Genomic DNA, 22,140 nt, shown 5'->3' with positions numbered 1-22,140 from the left:
GAAACGGCACAGTGAAAGAGTGTGTGTGTGTGTGTGTGTGTGTGTGTGTGTGTGTGAGAGAATCCCTGTGGTGGAGGAAGAAATACTGCAGACAAATCTAAAGAGTTTCTTCCCTCATGTTAAGCAAGGATAGCTGCTAAAAGAGTGATGATTTGACAAAAACCCCGTGTCCAGAGCAGACTTATTAAACTACTTCCCAACTCTGAAGGACCGATTGAAATTCCAGACCTTCCTCCTAACTCCTCGTCCGCGTGATGTTACTTCTTAAATCTCAAATCTCTTTGCCCTCTCCTCCCTTCATCCCACCGCTCATTCTCACTTTGATCTCATCGTCACATGGACACGTGGAGCTGATCAATCACAGTGGCTGAAGCTGATGGGTTTTTTTGGGACTGTTGACAAGGCTGCACTGACATCGAACCTCACTTCACTGTCAGGACGAGAGGAGAGAGAGAGAGAGAGAAGGGGGGGAGTAGGGGGAGGGTGAGAGACATAAGAGATAGGGAGAGAGGGGGAGGTGAGAGAAAAGGAGGAGGAGAGATGAAGGGGAAAAAGGACTTCACGACTGGACTGGACTGCCCCCTTTTTCTCCCCTCAGCCTCTCTCTGTCTCTCAACTTTCTTTCCTCCGTCCTCCTCCACCGTGTGTTTTTTTTTTTTTTTTTTTTTTTTTTTTTAATGATTTGGGGAGAAGAGGGGAACGAGCGCTCAGTGCTTGGCTGACGGTGCAGGCAGGAGCGTCACGTAGGAAAACAGCAGCCTGAGGGGCAGCACACCAGGACTGAAGAAGATTGAAGAGGCTTGGGACTAAAAGATTGACTTACAGACAGAAGTGGCAGGAAGAAGGAGAGAGAAAGGACGTGCAGATTTATAGACTCTCAACAAGCAATACATTTAAATACATAGACTGGGCTCAAAGCAAGGAGAAAGCCAGATATACAGATTTCATTTTTGTAGACAGACGGGCAGATACCTTGCGAGCAAGCAAGCTTAAACATTTTTCCAGACCGGACCGGAGTTTTCTTCCACTGGAGAGAGAGAGAGAGAGAGAGAGAGAGAAGCAGATGGACGAAGGCACATTTTGAATCACAAGAGAAGAATCCTCATCTTTATTCAGCAATGCTTTTGAGGAACTCTGCACTGAACTGTTGCTGTCTGCCATGTTCCTGGATGCTGACACAGGCATAGGAAATACTGAAATTCCCTGAATTCCTCCTGAGAAGAGGATCCACGTTGTCTTTTTTTTTTCTTCCTCTTCTGTGCAGGTGTTGTGCTGACTGTCACTATGTTTTCTCAAAGGTACTCTTTAACACCATCATGGACTTCTTGCCTTTTGGTCTTGTGCATCCTGGATGTATGGACCACAGCCCAACAATCCCAACCCCAGGCGCAGTCCCGCCGGTCCAGGCAGATGCCACCCTTAACCTCCTCCTCCTCGTCAGCCGGCAACCTGTCGGAGAGCGCCGAGCGCAAAGTGGAGCGCCTCGGCCAGGCGTTCAAGCGAAATGTCCGAGAGCTGCGAGAGAAAAGCTCCTGCTTGGACCTGGTCTTCCTGGTGGACGAGTCGTCCAGCGTCGGGGCAAATAACTTCCTGAGCGAGCTGAGGTTCGTACGCAAGATGCTGTCCGACTTTCCCGTCGCGCCCGAGGACACGCGGGTGGCGTTGGTCACCTTCTCGTCCAAGACCCACGTGGTGACGAGGGTGGACCACATCTCGGCGCCGAAGTCCCACCAGCACAAGTGTTCCCTGTTCAACCAGGAGATCCCGGCTATCAACTACAGAGGAGGCGGCACCTACACCAAGGGAGCCTTCCAGAGGGCAGCGGTGAGTCAGACCTAAAGATAAAGAGAACGTTTATGTCAGTGAGGCGTGTTTGTGTGCCTAAATATGCCCACGAGTTCATCTATTTACTTGAATTTTGCTCATTCGCTTGGTCTCTCATTAATGAACCTCCTCTGTATGTAAGACAGCTCAATGTCTATATGTCTGTATGTGTGTGTGTGTGTGTGTGTGTGTGTGTGTCAGTCAGTCTGCAGCCTGCTGTGTGATTGTGGCTTGGTAAGGCTGTTAATGAAGCCCTGCGTGTCCTTGCTGTTGCTGCTCCTGCCTCCTCTAAATTACACACCAGAGGGGGAAGCCGCTCGCCGGCTAATTGTTCAGGAGTTTCCAGTCATAAAACTACCATTAAGAGTGATGTGCAGACGCATGCAACACTGAAGCAATAGGTTTTTCAAAAGTGGAACGAAGAGCAAGACACATACATGCAAGTAAAGTTAAGAATCGTGTTAATGCCATTATTCCTGAAACATTTGTCTCTTAAACAGAAGCATCGCCGGTTGTCTGGCTGAATTTGTTTTGGAGGCGGGGATTTGGCGGTTTTGCAGGATTACAAGGGGTCAAAATGTTAGCTTGTTTATGGTTTGTTGATTGGAGCTGCCTGACACCCAACCACGCGCGCACACACACACTCAAACACACACACACACACACACACACCGAGGACATATGGCACAGTTCATCCGTCAAGTCCAAACAGCCCAGCTGTAAAAGCTGTGTTGGTGGTATAGGGGCTGGTCCTGTATAAACACACACACCTCAGCTCATGCCTCAGATCTGCCTTCACTTAAGAGCTTTGTGAGCATTATGTTGAATTACACACAAGACCAGATTCAGGTGCTTTTGGGGTCTGCAAATGTGGAAACTCTGCAGCCTATTGAGCTACATTATGTTATTGTGCAGTGTGCTGATAGTTGTTGGAAGGACAAATGGCTTGGTGACAAAAATACATAATAGATGTAAAGGACTGGGTGCACTGAAGTCAGAGAACCTCATTGACACGAGTACAATCATGTGATGAAACTGTTGATGGATGTCCAAATAGCTAAGTGTATAAGTGTTGGATAATTAGATGCTGCAGTGCGACGGAGACTAAAACCATCAGTTATCCAGAAAATGATCACTCTCAAACCCGTACTACCTTGATGCTACCGCACTAACTTTCCAATAATGCGCTGTAGATAATAAAAAATCATGTCAGCCTAGTTTTACAAAGGGAGAGGTAAGCTGAGCTCTGACAGGTTTACCCTCCAGTCCATCCCTGCTCAAAGCTAATTGCCTCGGACCGCATGTATCCTCCGGCTTAGTGCTGAAAGCTTGGCCCTCAGGACAGGTTTTCAGCTCGTCCTCCTCAGTTAAGTGCTGATAAGGAGACCGCTGGCTGCATCCCAGCTGCTAAAGACCACAACAATACCCAGAAAAGGGCTTTCTGGGGGAACTTCAGTGCCTTTATCATTGTTCACAAACACTTAGAATGTTTTGGGTTATTTATCGAGTGATGTAGTCTAAATCAGCCAAAGATGGCTTTGGAAAGAAGAAAAGGAGCGCTGCACTGCTGCTCAGGCTCTTAAGTTGGCTTCCCAACATTGCTATCGAATCGAAGTCTGATTAAAATGAAAGATTACATTTCATTCTGTGTTTCACTCGTCATAGGCAGCAAACACTGCCGTGTTTCTTGCCAGCACGGTGAGAGTCCGTATAGGCTGACCGGAGCGAGGTATGAGTAATGGGGAGTGCTTCGTGCAGCCTACACAGAGCTGAGACCTTTTTGGAAAGATAGATGAGCCTAGCAGATACAGACCAGTGCTCCAGAAACCACCCCACACCTGACGGATTCAGTCTGACGTTTACTGTGTCTTCACATGATTGAGGAAGTGATGATAAAAAAAAAAGAAAAAGCAGGCCTGTCCGTGATTTATCGCGTGATCTCTGCGTTATTTTATCGTCTGTCTGGAATCTGACTGGAAAGAGAAAAAAGGAGCGTTTGTCGTCTCTTTCCATTAGCTGCGTAAAGGATGTGTCTGCTAACACTAATCCACAAAGCACACATCCACCTGTCATCGCGTACCGACTGAACTGTACGCCGACTGTCTGTGTGTCAAATTGGGAATTTTGCGGTGTGAGTGCATATCATTTGTATTTTTGCACGTTTGCCCGTACACGCCTCCGTGTGTTTGTGTATCCATCCTAGGATTCAAGGGAAAAATTATGTGTGTGTGATGTGTGTCAACGTGTGCATCTGTGTTAGAAAGAAAGAAAGAGAGAGAGAGAGAGAAAGGATAATTGATAATTGCAGTATAATAATAATAATAATTCCATATTTTATTCCCTTGGCTGGTCTTGGCTGTTCTAAGTGCCGTAGAAAGCTGGGATCCATTAAGAGAGACATTTTTCCACCAGCCGTGCATGTAGAGACAGGGCTCTCCTCCAGCACTCTTCATCGCTGTCTCACTCCGTGTCTCTGCTATCTGTCCGTCCGTCTGTCTGTCTGCTGTCTCTCTTTTCACCTCATACTTCACACAGTAAGTTAAAGCATCAGTGTTTGGTTCCAAAGGGAGTTCTGATTCTGATATTTCCACTTAGTTTAGGTAAATTTACTTGAGAATATATGGAACGAATAAGCCTTCGTGTTGATATACGTATAGTGAGTAAAATGAGGTAATATAAGCTCGTTATAGCCAAATATGTCACTTTGCCATTCTCTAGCTCTCGCTCACGATGATGTCATTTGTTGTACAAAGTGTTTTCCGACCACATCTAAACGTTAAAGTGTTCATAGCGGTTCCGAATGGCCACACTCTAAGGCGTGGCAAGAAGTCCTGAAAGTGGCGAGATGCAATTAATTGTCCTTGAGGTTATTTGTGGTTTTTCACTCGGGTTTACACTTGAAATGTAATAGAAAGAATGACAAAAGAGAGCTTGGGAGACGAGCCCTGCACACTTCTCACACCTCCGCAGAACGGGCCGATCGCTGCGTAACGTGTGGGATTGTTTGTTTTCAGGAAAGCACCAAGACTAGTCAGATGCAGCTCCCTAGATTCCACTTAGAAAGGCACTCAAAATGTATTAAGCCCTTCTCTTTCTCTTACTGACGTAAACCAGCTCGTCCTTCTGTGTCCGTGTGTTTGAAATAATGTAGATGAGGATAAATGTCTTCCACTACGGGTTTATTAAGACTGCGGCACTTTGTCACGATGATTCACCGTGCCTCGTCTTTTTTTAGGATCTGTCTCTCCTCAACCTCGCGTCTGACATGATGACCTGGTAGCTGATGACATCACTCACTGTACTTTTCCAGCACTTTCATGAGCGCCGTACAAAACGGAGCTGATTGATGGCTTTCAGTAAAGGTTTTCGGGCCTCTGAGGAATAACCTCCTGACCTGTACCTGAGACAGAAGTAGTTATCACCACCTCCTCCAGAACTGAACCATATTCCCTTCCTCTCTACTTACTGTAATTGCCCTGAAAAAGTCAATCCGTTTTCCTGCTCTTTTTTAGCTTTTGCTTAATTTATTTTCCATGCATTTGCCTTTTGCATGACCAAATATCTTTGGGGGGAATATGTCTCAAGGCCCTTTGTTTTATTCTATTGGTAGCTGGTAATCTTGTTGATCCAGGAATTATGGCTTTTTCCATTGTTGCGTTTATTATAGTTTGCTTTGGATTCAAGTGTCGGCCATACAAATCCAGGCAGAGAAAGGACTGCATTTGCATCAGCCAGTTAAAAAACAACAACCCGTCATCACTTGTTTTTTGTCTCATCATTTGTCTTCATCTGGAAGATTCGCTTCTGGGTTGCCATGCGTTGCCAGATAAATACCCCCTTCTTGCACTCTGCAGGCAGGCCCGGCTTTGGCAAAGAAGCCCCGACCACTAAACTGGACTTGGCGGCTTCACTGTGTAAGTCGGCCTTCACAGTTGCATAAGACGCAGACAGATGGGCAGCGTGTGAAGAGCAGTGGGAGGAAGATGGAAGAATAAGAGGAAAAAATAGTGGAAGAAAGAGGGGGTGGGGGGAAAGCCCTGGGTCAGAGGGAATTGACAGAAAGAATGTGGCTCTTTCTGGTGGTTATTCACAGTAATGGCTTTACCTGACTGTTGGTTAGACTCGGCCTGAGTCTGGTTCAAATCAGACTTTACAGTAGTCGTGTACAGCCACTTAATAAAAGGAGCTTTCTGCTCAGCCAGCCATTGTGTTTCTGATACTGGAATCTGCAAATGTGTTAATTTCCTCTGATTCCACCAATGATCACACACACACACACTTATTATTCTCACACAAATCCACACACACAGTCAATGGACCAGCTGCATGTCTGCAGAAATTTGGCAGCTCCTTCAAGTAGCCGCCATTTTTTTTTTCCAGTTGGGAAAACTTGAATCGTCCAGTGAAATGTACAAAGTTTAGTCCAACTTGATGTTTCAGAGAAGGAGAATGCTTGCCGATCACACTTCATACAGCTCTACTTGATACGATGCCTTTCTTTGTCGAGCTTTGCCAGACCTCAATCGGCGAGACAAATATTGAAGGCCCCGTCTCATTCCAGCGGGTTTCGGAGCAGTTTCTCCCATTTCCATGCCTTTCAATCACGCTCCCCATCCGGAGCCGCAGACCTCCCCAGCAGCGTGGACAGACGAGGGGAACGTCACTGTCGTCAGCTGTGACGCATTACAGCCCAAATATGCGGTACTGTTTTTCAAAACATTGTCTATTAGATTAAACGAGGCATGTGCAAGTTGCTTATATTTGGCCTGTGGAGACGTGCAGTAGAGATCATGTGCATTCTTGGCCTGTCTGAAGTGCCACACTAACACACACACACACACACACACACACACACACACACACTCGGGGGCACACACACGCACGTTTGCATTTGATGCTGTTGGTTGAGGGTCAGAGCCTTTGCCTGACTTTCCGAATAACCGACGGTGAGATGTGGAGTGCAGCAAATTAAGGTGGGAAATGAACACCATCCATCACCTGAACGCTGGAGGTTTTTTGTCCACGCCGGCTGATTTTCAGGCGGCCTTTTCATTTCTAGAAAACACATTTGCTTACTGGAGCGTTTCTTTAATTCTCTCGGCTCAGTCACAGGGGGAATTTTAAACAAGCCGGCGAATTCTCACCAGCACTAAATTCAAGCTAAACTCCCACTACAGTATAAGATTGCAGGGAAGTGAGTGTGACACGGAGAGCTACTTTTTCACCAAGAGAATAAACCTATTTCCCCTTTAAACCTCCCTAAAATAGGAGTGTAGGACTCTAAAGAAAGAGAGAAGACAACTACAGTTATAGAGAGAGAGCTGATGCAAACAAGTGCCCACTGCAACAAATGAAAGCAAGGTGCATCCCTTTGATCCGGTCCCTAAAGGCTGGACTCAGCCACGATAAGAGGATAAGAAAAGTCTCTGTTTCCTGTCTGTCTAACCGCCACTTCCCGCCATCTCACCCTTAATCATTTCCTCCCCCTCAGTCCGTCTGCTTCTTCCCCCTCTGCCTACCTCCTCCTCCTCCTCCTCCTCAGTGTCGGAGGGTCTCCGGCGGGGTTGAATGAGACCGAAGGATGGAGCAGACAGGCTGCCTCACCTACCAGCCAGAAAGGCCCCGATAAGACCGAGAGGCCAGACAGGGACGTCCACAGACACCAGGCAACAGATTTAAAACATCTGCAGAGGGATCTGGGTCCCTACCATTACTGTTTATAGCACCCCATATATCTGTGAAATCATTTTTATCAGGACAGTAAATTGAGGATTTGAAATACCGCACATTGCTTTTTTTGTCCAGAAACAAGATAAGTGGTGAGAGGAGCAGTAATGATCTCAGCTCTGCTGTCAAAGCTGAGATGTACAACATTTGGTTCTTGTATTCCTGTTTCCTCTTAAACTTGTTCTTAAACATTGAGTTCTATAATGACTGAATGTGTAACGGATCTTATTACAGGCTGTTGGTTTTGCAAAGTAGGTGCTACTCCAGAGTCAGTTTAAAAATCGTACATGTTGATATATTTCAAATGTCATTTTGTTGAAAGCAGATATCTTAATACAACTCCGGACTTAATAACATAACACGCTTTAACCTCGTGGCCTGAAATCATTTTGTAATTGTAACTTCTTTTCTCTAATTATTTTGAAATAGTGAACCAAGACGACTCCTTACACACACGTTACTGGGTTACCTGATTGGCGTGTATGCTTCAGGGTGTAGTTTACACTGTCATGGTGATGTAGACCATAGACTCAACACTCTAGTGTGTGTGTGTGTGTGTGTGTGTGTGTCTCTGTCTTGGGTTTAGGAGGAAGAAATGCTTTAGTCTCGGGTTCTGGGCCTCCTCGCACTGATTCATTCTGACAGAATAGTCTCCATTCTCTTCTTTCACAACTTTGTCCATCAACCTCAAATATGCTTCACTGAAGCACTTCGGAGCATTTTTCTCACATTTATCCCCCCCCCCCATTCCGTCATCATTGATACTTCTGTTTGGAAAAGTGAGCTTTGAAGGGTTTTCTTTTTTCATGCTAAAATATTTTGATGAAACCATTTCTCAAGCTGTTCACATAGGAATGTTTGCAGCTCTTCTTTGTCTTTTCATGATAGTAAGTTAAATATCTTTAGGTTCATCACACAAGCTATAAAAACCCACTTTACACTACCGAACCAGCACCAGACGGCAGACAGACGCAGCTGGCGTCCAGCTGGTGAACACAGAGGAGCAGTTAACAAGATATTTCCCTCAGGAGAGCTAAAAGACAGTGAATGTTGGACCTACATTTGCATGTTTCACCAGAAACAAAACTCCAAATAAATGATTAAGTTGCTCCGTAACTGCTGTGTCAGTAATGTGTCAGTTGTTGCCGTTTTAAAGAATGATATTTGCGTAACTAACTGGCCATGACTTCAAAATGCCTTGATTACTTAACGGTGGGCCTGTGCACTCATTTTTCCGTCTCTCGTCACGCTCCGCTCACCCCTGCCCTCCTCTCTGAAATGGACACCAAATATTTTCCAGAAACGGGGGCCTACTTTCCGACCTCTGAACGTCTAGAAGCACCCCGAGGCCTCCTCCTTCACCATTGTCTCACACAAACACAACGTGCAAAGCTGGCCCGATGCAGCCGACCTCAGACCAAAAGCGATGAGATGCAGAAATCAAACCATGACCTGATTTCAATCAATATGCGAGGCACGAATGCCTCATGAATATATAATGTACACATAATAGATACAGAGCATCTAGGATAAGTGTATTCATGACAACACGGTCAACAGATGTGTTTCAACTGATACCGCTGTTCTCCGCCAGCTGTCACCGTGCATTGATAACGTCGGACCCTTTGAGATCCCTGACTGTCGCATATCTGTTGAGAAGTGTTGACAGACAGCGAGCTGTGGTGGAGATATGCGCGCTGAAAGGTCAGCCGAGTTCAGCGGTCAGGGCGATGCATGTAGTGCAGTTCAAACCCAAAAGAGGCGGAACATGGTTAAATAATATGTGCAACCTGTCAGAATACCGGATGATAACAAAGATCTCTTTGAAGTGGTCTCAACGAGGAATGCTGCAGTGTCTTATCTTTCCAGTTCGACTCGGACGAACATCTATTATGGAAGTAATTAAACAGTTCTTGCAAATGCTGATTATCTTGTGAACGAGACATTTTGTCAACCAACAAAATGTGGATATCTCATTTGGAAAAAAAACAAACATTCGTGAGACTTTTTCACATCCCAACCCGAGGTCACTAGTTTCCTCCAACAACTCTCGGCGCATCCTGGTCCCGTCTGTATTCACTGCAGCAGCCGTAGACTTGGCAGGCTACATCCTCCAACTGCCGACTTTATCCTTCATATCCTTCCTTCCATCTTTTTTTTTTTACCCCTTCAGGAAGCACTCAAAATTAGGAAAACCTAAGTTCAGTTTTCACATCCATCTCATTGCCAAGACAAATCCTGGTGTTGATCTGTTAACCATTCAGAAAACAAGCTGGTCCGATTCGGTTTCACACAACTCGTTTTCACCAATTTAGTCTTTGGGCGGTGGATAAACACACGTGTGCCTACTTTACAATTCATTAGTGAGCACACGCTGATGCATGACGGACAGATGCTGAAGTGGCTTTTAGCAGAGCCGTTGGTGGTTTTGATCTTAAATGTCTGCAGAGGACCTGAATTTAGTGTCCAGTGTGTGCGTTTGTAGAAAATTAAGACAGCTTGAAAAGTTTTGCTGTCTGTCTTCTGTCAAATAGTTTTTTGTTTAGTTATTGTAGACTTTGCTACGGTTGTACATTACTGCACTTATTGCTGATTAAGTATTTGGCTTCTGCAAAAGCTGCTGAGACGGTAGCCTCTGTCTGCTCGACTGCTGTTCGAACCACCGTCTGCTTTTCACTGAACACCAGGAAGTCCGTCCATCTGTCTCTCTCCTTCACTTCTCTCTGTTTGCAGTTTGTCTCCACTTCTCCCTCGCGCCTAATTTCCCTGCCTCGAGGAAATGCTCCAGCAGTTTTTTTCTTTTTCTTCAGTAGACGTCGGTGTATGCAGTCAGTATGCGCTGGTTTGGATGTTGTGGAGAGTGTCCCACTTGGCCTTGGGGCCGAAAGCTGTTGCGGTCAAATAACTGGGCTTTTGCTCCGGCCAAAACCAGCGACTCCAGTTCGAGAAAGAATTAGAGAATAAAAATGAGGTGACTGAGGCCAGTGGAAACAACAGGGAGTGTGTGTGTGTAATGCGAGCATGTGCCCAAAAAAGTTTATGCAAAAGTGTTGATACACTAATCTCTCTTTGTTCACCTTGTTCTCCCGGTACATCAGGAATCAGAGGGGAAATAACGACCCACCACCTCGTCTTTCAGCCCAGGCCCAAAAGAAATAACACTCGCTACTTGCAGCTCTTAAATCACAACTGTCCTCTGCACCTTTTTCTCACTCGTTTTAGAGAAACGAGAGGTTGGAATGAACTCGGCACGGGAGGCCGGAGACGGCAAGCTTCACACTTCCCGGCTCTGTAAAACACAGATGTCAGTAAATCCCCTCGACGGACACAAATGTAACTTCAGACCTTTCTCCATCGAGCGCATGCATCCGTCACCGTGTCATTGTTTTGCGTGTTACCCCTTTTGTTAATTCTTCCCCTGAGATGAGGTTTTTTACTTTAATGACTGCGGTGAGGAGGAGTGTAAATCCTGCCATAAAAAAAATCAGATCTACAAAGTGGGGAGTCTCCCTGAGCTGCTGTGAGCGTATGTGGGCGGATTTCATCACTTCGGTCCCTGTTGGGCAAACATGAATCACACTTAAACACTCACTCTCTCTAAAGTTTCCTTTTATTAACTTTTAAAATCTAATGCAACGTCACTGTCAGTCGACGTAAAAGCTGCAGTAGCAGTTTCTACCTACCTGGCACTTTGCATAGCGTGTTTAAATGATGGAAATGCATTGTATTTGCAGTTTATGCAACATTACAAAAAACTGCTTAGGTTTAGCTTCACTGTTGGATGCACAAAACTAAATATCTGCAGTTTTACCAACACCCACACACACATGCTTGTGAACACACACTTTCCTACACACATCGTGCTCACACACTTAACCTAACACCCTGTTCTTTCCGCTGAGCGTGCATTCACATACAAACACGCACACACCAATACACACACACACATTCCTGCTCACTTAAAATACTGATAGGCGCTGCTGACACCAGCCTTATGAAGGTGTGTGTGTGTGTGTGTGTGTGTGTGTGTGTGTGAGAGAAAGCGATAAATGAATGGTGAGGGGGTGGGGTGTTGAGATGGAGAGGTACGGAGGGAAATGTGCGATTCAGAAAGGTGTGGTGCTGAGGAGACTTTGAAGAATAACACTCTGTCGGCAGGGTCAAAGGTCAGGGAGGCGTCAGCAGTGACAGGCACCGACTGTCAGCCGCTTTGGTGGCCTTCGCTTTAATGGCATAATAACTAACTTTCTAGATCTCCTCACAAAGTCCATTCAGCAGCAGTTTTAGGGCTTTTGAAACTTGAGTAGATCAGAACGTATCGTGTATGGAATGAATCTGCAGATGCTCCAATTCTAATTGAGACCAACCTTTTCTATGGATGACGGTTGTTGAGCCACGACCAAGCCCAAAATGTGGCTGCAACAGATGAGGGAAGGCTTGTTTTTAATCCTAGCCGATTGGCAGAAAGGCCTTTCGCTACTGAAGCGGTTGTTGATCGCGTACAGAAATGTGAATCGCCGCAACCACCAGAGGTCCTTTAACACACGGTCATAAACGTGCACAAACGTACAGACGCCTTCACACAAACGCCTGATCACGCCTTTCTCCTGTCTCTGTGTTAGTTCCTCTGCTATGTTCCTGTTAGTATCCCTTGTGCACATGTCCCTTTACCTGCTCCGGTTGCATTTTCATTCACTCATTTTTGGACTCACCCGCTGAGTAAGTTTTGGATATTTCTTTATTAAACTCACCATTTATCATCCTTGTGCTCCCTGTCTCTACCTGCATTTGGGTCCATCCCCAGTTGTGTTTTTGCCCCACCGTGACATCATCGGCTAAAAAGGGTTTATAACATCATGCCATGCCGATGCATCAGTCGGCCTCTGACATTCAATGAGGAACACGCATTTTCAATAAAGGAACTAACTGCGTTTAATGAGTGGACTTGAACGTTTCATCTTGTTGCCACAGTACAAATCAGTTGCGTCTCTGAAATGCTGCTCCGTTCTCTCAAAACATTGGTCGAGTCCACGTCTTTCGTGATTAGGGACACAAATCACACAAACTCTTTAAGCGTAAGGATTTACTTTGGCATCTTCAGATTAGGATTTACCAAAAGCGTCATACATTGGCACCTGAAGAAACCAAAACTATTTGAAAGAACCAGTAGTGGCACACTAAATAACATGTTTTTATGGGCTTAGGCGCGGAGGTCTATTAGTAAACCACTTGCTATGTGGAGGGGAGTGTTTGAAAGTGCCAGATTCCATTGAGTTGTTTTCTTTGGTGAGTGAGTGTGTTCGTGTTTTTCTGACCGTCTGTACGTCTCTGTTAGTCATGATTACTATAAGTAGGCAGTTGGCGCATGTATGGGAACCCACAAATATGCCGACATCCTGTTGTCTTTGTTTGTTTGCTTAATGTGATTTATTTCACATCCTCCACGTCTGATTGTGCAAGATTTTAGTTTCTGGATCGATTAGTTGTGTTTTCCAGGTAATTAACCAAATGGAGACAAAATATGCACTCAGCTTTAATTAGCTCATGTTTGAAATGCTTTGTGTTGGCAAGAAACCCCGTCCGCCAGGACCCGATACAAATCATCCAACTGAGCAGAGCACACGCAAATAATCCGTTTCAGTTCAGGGTATCCAAACACTAACTGCAGGTGTTTCCCAGCAACAGAGTATTTGTATTGGTATTTTAGTTTTCTTGGAGAACAAGCAAGTGCAACATCGCCGTCTGGTCCACATTGCTCGTGATTTATAGTGAGGTTTATTGCTTTTACAGAGTCCATGCTATCCCAAAATGTGTCCTCCTCTTCAAATGACCTCTCAGCTTGCACTCCATCTCGAAGTTGCGAGGTCTAATACGACTTATCAACGAGGGCCAAGTCAATAAATTGAAACCTCACCATTATCATATACTACAAACGCTCTTATTCGAGGAAGCTCTCCACCGACAGCTGGTGCCAAGACAAACAAACCCCTCTGGAGAAGAAAGAAGGGGAGGACAGAAAGAAAGGCACGCGAGGAAGAAATGCAACGACAGCAACAACAGTCAACACACTGCAACAACGGAAAATGCCGCGTCTCGTCTCCACAGTGTGGTCTAAGCCAAGTCTGGACGAGACGGGTTGCGTTTTCATGGATACTTAAAGCCAGCAACGGTCCCCGACTCATTCCCCCCGTATAAGCACTTTCAACACGCCAGTCTGGAGTCAACAAAATCACCGCGCTTCACCACACTGTTTCCTTTGTTTATTTCAAAATCAAAGCTCGCCCTTAGAGATGCTGCCGTGGCTGCTTCTGTGCTTTGGCAGTGAGGTAATGATCCCGTGAACGTCACAAATATTACATAACTTGTGGGATTTCTTCCACTCTGAAAACGTAAATTCTGTCAAACAGATTTTATGTCGATTTTTAGATCATTTCCAACACAGCCACGATACAGATTAGTGGCAGCAATGCTTCCAGCTGTGTAAAACATCAATGTTGGGTATCAGGTTTTGCTTTATTGATGCTAACCAATCATATAGGGATCAATCTGTCAGAAGAGAGGCTGCATTTCTCCACTAACAGCAGCTTCAGTAGACTGAAATTCAATGAAGAAAGCTTGCACCATAATATCACTCTCACCACCTATTTGCTGCTGCTCAAAGGCATCGCAGGTAACATCTGTAACGTATGATGAAGTTAACCAGTAACCACACCATGCACTCAGTGACATGTGACATATTGTGCAAACCATGTGACTGCACGTCCAGTTGGAGAACATTCAAAATGTCAAAATAAAACAGATGAGGTCGGATATGCAATTAAAAAAGATACACTATACAGTATATGCTGAGAGAAACAAAACGTACCATTTACATATTGAAAATGTCAAACACATGCCATGAACATAGAAAAGGAAATGTAATATAAGCACCCCGAGGTACGTGACATGTCGGTCTGACCCCCGCTATCCTCCGACTGGCTCTTTGTTATTCTTCCTCCGGCTCAGTCAAGCCAGCTCGCCTCGTCCAATTACCCAGAATGCCGTGTCCGATTGGAAACACGGCCAGTGCCTTAAATGTTTCTCTCAGCGCTTCGTTCCGCCAGCACAGAGGGGGGTAATTGAATGAGTTTCTCATTTGCCAGCCAAGATGGCCTTTCCCCCCTTGGCATCACATCGTGGAATCAGCTTCTCTCTCTTCCCCGTCGTTCCTGGGTGGGTTGTTGAGTTTGACGAAGTGGTGTTGTGACAGAAAGCGTCGCGCTAACACACACAGCCGTCCAGCCTGCAGCGCTTGGCAATTAACCGACTCTTCTCCAACACTTTGGATGCCGGTTGCACCTCTCAGTCAAACCGGGGCTCAGCTTGGGCCGTGCTCAGAAATCCACATCACACAGGCAGACGTTAGTGAGGACTTTTTAAACCATTAGTGGTTGCCAAATTCGGAGCGTTTTCCGGTAATGAATGTTCTTTTCGAAGAATAGTTTTCCATCCCTAAAATGTGGCCAACTATACCCCAGACAGGTTAACAACTATCCAACAAACATCATCTGTGTTTTCAAGAACCTCCACTTTAAGCACAATAATTATCCTCTCTCCAAATATTGTGTGTGTTTTTGTGTCTGCTCCTTCTGAAAGTACAGATGCAGAACTTCTCTGGGATGGGACTCCATATATATCGGGTTGATTGATGTGTAGGAGATGTCTAACACCATACATTGATGTTTGATTTGGTACAGTACGTGCTTCTGGTATAAATGCTCACACGTCCCACACTTGTTGAGCCATGTTTTCATTCACCATAACTTGGAAGCAACACTAAGCAAGTATCTGTTGCAGTGTTGGCTTCCAGCTCAGCTCTGTAGCGTGAACAAGCAGTCAGTCTGCAGTGTTGATAATGGAGATCAGACGCTGTCTGGTTTATTACTCCTACTCACTTCTGTGTTATCCTGAGTCGGTGCCTTGCTGTCTCTTTTTATTCTGGCACATATGGCCGTCGATAAACGATGTTCAGCTGTCTTTCCTGCAGTGTGTAGAGAAGTAATTAACAATGGAAACTTTAAAATGCAGGATTAGTGGGTTTGCTGCTGATGTCCAGTAACGGTTACATAATCCATCACAGGAAACAATTCTTCTCTTTTATTCTGAGAAGTTAAAGTTCTGATGGCTTCTCATCATAGTGAATACAGACCGCTTTTAAAAACATCTTGCAAACATCTACCTTTTGCAACACAAAGAGCATTTTTTCCACATTACCTCTGAGGGTGATGCTTTTTGGCAGTCGATCCTAAATTGCGGGAGAGTTTTGAAGCTTGTTTTAGCAGGTTTACGATAAACTACTTTGTCAAAGAAAAAGGAAAAAAAAAAAAAAGACCTGACATTCATGTGATGGACTGTTTGCTGAATCTGAGGCAGATTTCAAGTATCTACAAGTTGATTTGCATACCACACTGTCAGGTCACAGTAACTGACAGGCTGAGAGGTTTAAAATCAATCTAATAACTTTACTTTACGAGTTGTTTAGTGTATACCTACACGATTTGAAGAGCATAAGCATGCAAAGCCACCTGTATGGCCCTCAGCCTCCTGGGTGGCCCTTTGTGGAAACCAATCTCCTGACTGTCAGTCTTGTGGCTGCCCACCAAGCAAAACAAGAGCTGGGAAAGTTTTGTGAAATAGTTAGGAATCAAAGCTCGAAGACAAATGCTCAGATACATCACTGTCAAGTAAAATGCATGTGCTTCACATGTGCTTTAAAGTTTCATTTGCTTTTTAAAATAGGATCCAACCACAGCAAAAAAAGTCAAAATATTGTTCAATCCGAAGCCTCTTACTGCATGCAGTACAGGAGGAAGAAAAACAAGAATGTTTGTTGGAATCGTGACATGTCACCGATCCTAACAGGAAACACACTGACCTTTGCAAGTGACCTAGTTTATCTCGAATATCCAAAAGTAAATGCGTTCCTGAGATGTTGCTCAATAATACCGAAGTGGAGTCGAGTGTCTGCAGTCGTGTGTTCGGTTTGTGCGTGTTGTTCTTTTTGAGCCCCTGCCGAGTTGTTGTTGTTATTTTTACCACCCAAGCCAAGAGCAGATAGCCTGTCAAAACAAGCGCTCTCGCTTCTGACCGGTGGGGAGACGGCTCTCCGAACGGATGCCGTTAGGTTTGAGGTTTTTTTTTAATCCGCTCTGGAATGCCTGCAATTATTTTTTTGTTTTTGGAAGGTGGATCTCAAGGAAGTGAAAAACCCTGTAAGAGAATAATAGGCAGACTTGTGCTTCAAGCTGTGGTGTGTTTTTCCCATTTAATGTCGGTTAAAGAAGAAGTTTGAAGAAAAGTAAAATGACACACAAATACCTAAGAGCCATTCCAAATGTACAATGTATTCAATATTAGAGCTTATCGAGCATAAATGGCCACCATTCTCCCTGTCTCATCAACGTGACAGGACTGATACAGGAGGCCCACCCAGCTGTTGGAGCTCTTATCTGATCCCTGATCAGTTCAACCACTGACTGATCTGTGTGGCTGACAGAGCAGTGATGTGTTTGGGTTCAGTTTGACTGCCTGGTTGTGGACATACTGTACGATGATTGGTTTAACAAACACATGTGACTCTTTATTTTGTGAACCCAGGAGTTTACATTTGACTGATACCCTAATGTGGACTGTCAATGTTTTTTTTCCTGGCTTTATTCAATGGAGAAAGAAACTAGTTTTGCTCGGAGGCCAGGTGGGTTCAGGCTCTGATCAAAGTCACAGGAGGGGCCGATGGGAGGCCAGCAGTGCGGATGAGACGGGTCCTCATTTAGCATTCAGCATAGCTGCCATGCATATACAAGCCTTTGATTAACAGCTGGGGTACCTTGGCACCACCATTAGCCCCTCAAGGTGTGGAAAGGTTTCCCAGTCTCTTCTGCCAAAATGCAACGAGGTGCCTGCTTTTGAAGTTCTCATCATAGAAGCATCTGTTTGGAGATGGACAGTCCGTCAGAACGAGGATCCAGTTTTTCATCAGTGGATTCGTGGTTTTATTTATTTATGGTTTATTTCGGTGGTTCATCAGTGGATTGGAAAATGGGTGAGAAGGTTATCGTATACATGGCTGTGCTTTAGTCGCTTGTTCACTTTCATATGACTTCTTTATCACTTCTCCCCTTTATTATTCTCCAAGAGCAATGTACAATCTCGCTCTCACTCTCTCTCTCTCTGCGTTTTTGGATCGGAGATAGATTCGCTGCTCTTACCACTAATCCCTCCAGGCCTGTTGGTTCTCTGCACTATCACCGCTGCTTTGACAGATATCGACGGCTCCACACAGGACACACTTAAACTGTCCCACTCTCCCGGGGTTATTATCTCTTCTTTGGACCTACACCGGCATTAAAGCTGCCAAGTGCGTAATTTAAGAAATGCATGGGATGTACGGCACGGAGAGGCCTCAAGCTGACAAACAGCTGTTCAAGGTGCACGTACTGAGTGAGATGAATATCTTAAATAAGTAAAAATGACACCTCGTTAATTTCCGTTCACTGCGTTTGACCCAGCCCGATTATTTAGGTGATCTCGAGTCTAAACATCAGATCAGAACAGTGCAATGCAAATCAACGTCCTTCATACAGAGTGTGTTTAGCGTTCCTGCTGTCACCGTTATTTGTTAAGTGCCATGTTTGCATCTTTATGTACTGTGTGCCTCGAACAATAAGGTGCATGCAGCGAGTTACACTGCAGGACAGCCCCTTCCCGCACTCTGACTCCTGCGGTGGCCTCTATGTTAATACTCTGACCTAAAGTATGCAGAGGCGAATCGGGAGGGTATTATTAGTGGGTATGCATGCGTATGCTCCGCTCGGCGGCATCCCCACAGTCGCTAACACCAGCCACTGACTCATGGCTGAAGGCAGAAAACCACTGTGGCCCAAAAGCACTTTGAGCAGACGCCTAATAAAAGACCTTAAAACACCCTGAAACACTGGAGCGTACACTATGAACACAGGGCTAGGCATATCAGCAACTGTGCACGCATCCATCTGTTCACTGTTGTTCTTCCCTGTCGTTGCTCCTCTCGCCTTTATGCTGCAGTCTGACAGCTGGGAGCGGCCCAAGCGAAGCTCCCCGGTGTTCTGGGAACCTTGGAGCTTTGAGGATCAGAGAAACGCAGGCTCTCCCCTCTCTTCTATTCTCTCTCCATCCTCCTTTTTTTTGCTTCACGGGCTCTGTAATTACGCCGCTCCTGCCAGAGCCGCTTGAAGTTCAAGCCAATTAGACAATAAAGACCAGAGCTTTCTCTCCCCGGTCACACCCTTGCGTGTCTCCTCTCGCTTCACCTCTCGTGTTTTACAGTCTTGTGTAGTTATTACGTCCTGTTTGGACCCAGAATACAGAAAAATCCTCCTCCTCCCCCTAACACACATCCTTTTGTTTCCCTCTCATTCTCAATTTTTATTATGATGTACTCCTGACCTTTTTAGCTTTCAGTAAGTACGCAGACATCTGTCCTACTGACTTCATCTTGGCTCCTTCTGCTTCTTCAATTTCTTTAATTTTCTCTCTACCTTGTTGATCGAACTTCATTTTCCCTTCATCCATTGTTCACTGGGTTTTATCCTCTTAACCTCTTTTAAAACAACATCATGACAAACCTAGACATTGTCAGCTTGGCCTCCACAGCAAAGCAAGCTGATGGTCCTTTTGTTATTTCTTTACTCTAGAGGAAAATAAAGATATGTTTCTGACTTTAATGTCCTTTCTAATTGCATGTTGTGGATTGTAAACGGCGGCTAAAGTTAATTTGGGAACTGTAGCCGGTGTCTGGGGCGGACACAGCAGCCCGGTCTGCGCTGCCCAGTGTTCTCTGGTGGTTTCAGACCACTGGCAAGCCGCTGCGTAGTCTGTCAGAGAAATAATTACAATTGTAGAGCTTTCTTCTTCTTTTTGGTGCCTCCTCCCCCATCGTGTCCTCGCCGCCCGTCGTGCTGATGTTGGGTTTTGAGGAACCCTAGAATCGAGGGCTGTTTTTAGTGGTCGTGTGTGACGTTCTTCGTTGTTCAGTTTAGCCATGTCACTAAAGCTGGAGCTATGTTGGTAGCGTGCTGGCAGGCAGAGCAATAAGATGCATTTGGTCAACCTTTGCAAAACAAAAACAGCATGACTACACTAACTAGGACACAACTTAAGTTCCTCTGACCAACATGAAGCAAAAGTGGTATAAATCAGATATCATTTGATTCATGAATCCTTCACTTAATGAGTTGTCGTTTTCTTTTCTAACAGCAAATACTCCGTCACTCCCGCGCCAACGCCACCAAGGCCATTTTCCTGATCACCGACGGCTACTCCAATGGCGGGGACCCTCGACCGGTGGCGGCGGCTCTGAGGGAGCGCAGCGTGGAGATCTTTACCTTGGGCATCTGGCAGGGTAACATCCGGGAGCTTCACGACATGGCCTCGCACCCCAAGGACCAGCACTGCTACCTGGTGCACAACTTCGCCGAGTTTGAGGCGCTGGCTCGTCATGCACTGCATGAAGGTATGAAGCGCAGATGAGGAATACTAAGGATGATTTGTGGTACAGCTTTCAAAGGAGTTGCATCAAACCCCGTGTTTTGGGGTTTGATTTTGGGGTTTGTCCCTCCTGTTATGTACTGCCAACAGCCATTAGGCTTCACTTCCATAGAGATTGGACAGAGTGAGGCCCTTTTTCCCACACTTGAGGGGGACTTCCCACAATTTGGTGAAAAGAGGGATTCAGTCATGGCTTTTAAACTTAAAATATCACCGTAAATATCACAGTTGAGTGCGGCTCTTGGTGTGGAGAGAGCAATAAATCCTTCACATGCACTTGCAGACCGTATATATGTGCACTCGCAGAAAGAGCGTCTGAAATCCCAGACAGTAAGTGCAATAGTAGAGATGAGTGAGACACAGCGCAAGGATGAGGCCATGAGAATGGAAGCCAACACACACCACCTCCGCCTCTGCTGACAGCAGTCTGACAGCATACACACTGTTTTCAAACATGGAGCCACATGTTGAGCCACTCTCACTGCTCATGCACCAAATCACAGAATACACACAGGTTGACTTCCAGAAGTGAAATTTAAGTTTCCTTGTCGCCCAGCATGAAAGCCAGTTATGGCCTCAGTCTCAACTGCTAGGTACAGCCCGAATCAAATTCTTTTGTAAAATGTCTGATTTATACTGTTTGAACTGGGAAAAGGGATGTGGTGTTTGCTTTTCGTCAGTTGTACTTTATTTGTGGCTTGCAGGCACTTTTTAATGCGTTTCTGTGGTGAAGGTTCTCTTATTTCTTGAGCAAAGGATTTCACAAGTCTGTGGAAAGCCTGTGTTTAATTCAGCCTGTAGCCAGTCTCAATGGCATACTGTACAGAACCTGCTAATACTCTTAATACAGCCATTAAGACTGCCCCCCCACACACACTTTTATTTCATTATATTGTCCGATCACCAGGTGGTGAAATCTGATCCTTCTGCAACCTGCGCTTCTCTGTTTGTTTTCCACCCTCAGACCTCCCCACGGGCAGCTACATCCAGGAAGATCTGTCGCGCTGCTCCTCGCTGTGTGAAGCAGGCCGGGATTGCTGCGACCTGATGGCCAGCTGCAAGTGCGGCACACACACCGGGCAGTACGACTGCATCTGTGAGAAGGGATACTACGGCAAGGGCCTGCAGCACGAGTGCACAGGTAGGACAGACGGCTCCATCTCGGCTGTGACTCTCACACCACCGTGTTTTCTCTGTACACAACATTTTGTATGAGTAATAAAGTGAGCTGCTACCCTCCATCCTCCTCATCAACAGCAAACGTCACAACACAGTGTATCTTGTAAAACGTTTGCACCTGCAAAGCTACAATAACTACACAACCAACCCAGTAAAAGGCTGCGTCTGTGGCATTGTTGCTGTATTTTTGTTTCTTTCCACTCTGACCGACATTGTGTTTGCAGCACTGAAACATGTTTGTGCCTTTAGACGGACATTTGGAGTTCCTTATAGTTTCTCTTTCTCTTGACCTCGTCAGCGTCTCCCCTCCACATCATGAGGCGCTCACTGTGGGTGAAAGTTAAATAAGCAGCCTGTCCACTTAACGCAGTGTAAGCTGTCCACAAGGCAGATCGCTATCAACAAGCCCAGTAATGTGCAATCGAGGTGGAGGACTGAGACAGTGATGTCTTTGTGTGTGTCCTCGCTCTCCACCTTCAATTTCCTCCTTTTAAATCAAATCTCCAACATCCGTCTTTCTTCTCTACATGCACCGAAAATGTCATTTTAAAACGAACTGCCTCTTTTTTTTTTTTTTTTTTGCTTGTGGCTCTCTCTTATTGCTTTGCCTCCCACTTCTGTTTCATACGTACCCATTTGAGGAACAGAAAACATCTGTTTCATCTGTTGCCAGAGTGCTCTGGCTTTTACCCTGTTGTTCCTTACTACTGGTTATTTATAATGTCGGGCCTCTTGGACTGATTATTTTATGGTTGCACACAAGCGTCATTGAAGATAAGATCTTCAGAGAAAGTTGTGTGTGTGTGTGTGTGTGTGTGTGTGTGTGTGTGTGTGTGTGTGTGTGTG

General features: G+C 45.4%; 1 protein-coding gene across 1 annotated transcript in view; it reads left to right on the top strand.

The window, feature by feature from the left end:
* Nucleotides 1-583: 583 nt before the first annotated feature.
* The window catches only part of svep1 (sushi, von Willebrand factor type A, EGF and pentraxin domain containing 1), a 68,605-nt gene continuing 47,048 nt past the window's right edge, over nucleotides 584-22,140 (top strand). The window contains 3 exon segments of the mRNA XM_031851484.1: nucleotides 584-1,824; nucleotides 19,825-20,080; nucleotides 21,080-21,256. Coding sequence (XP_031707344.1) covers nucleotides 1,285-1,824; nucleotides 19,825-20,080; nucleotides 21,080-21,256 — 973 coding nt within the window. The 5' untranslated portion in view covers nucleotides 584-1,284.

Source organism: Anarrhichthys ocellatus, unplaced genomic scaffold (genome assembly GCF_004355925.1).
Source record: "Anarrhichthys ocellatus isolate YVR2014 unplaced genomic scaffold, GSC_Weel_1.0 scaffold11, whole genome shotgun sequence".
In the NCBI taxonomy this organism is placed as follows: domain Eukaryota; kingdom Metazoa; phylum Chordata; class Actinopteri; order Perciformes; family Anarhichadidae; genus Anarrhichthys; species Anarrhichthys ocellatus.
Note: the sequence above shows the minus strand (reverse complement) of the source record. Positions and strands in the feature narration are given on the sequence as shown.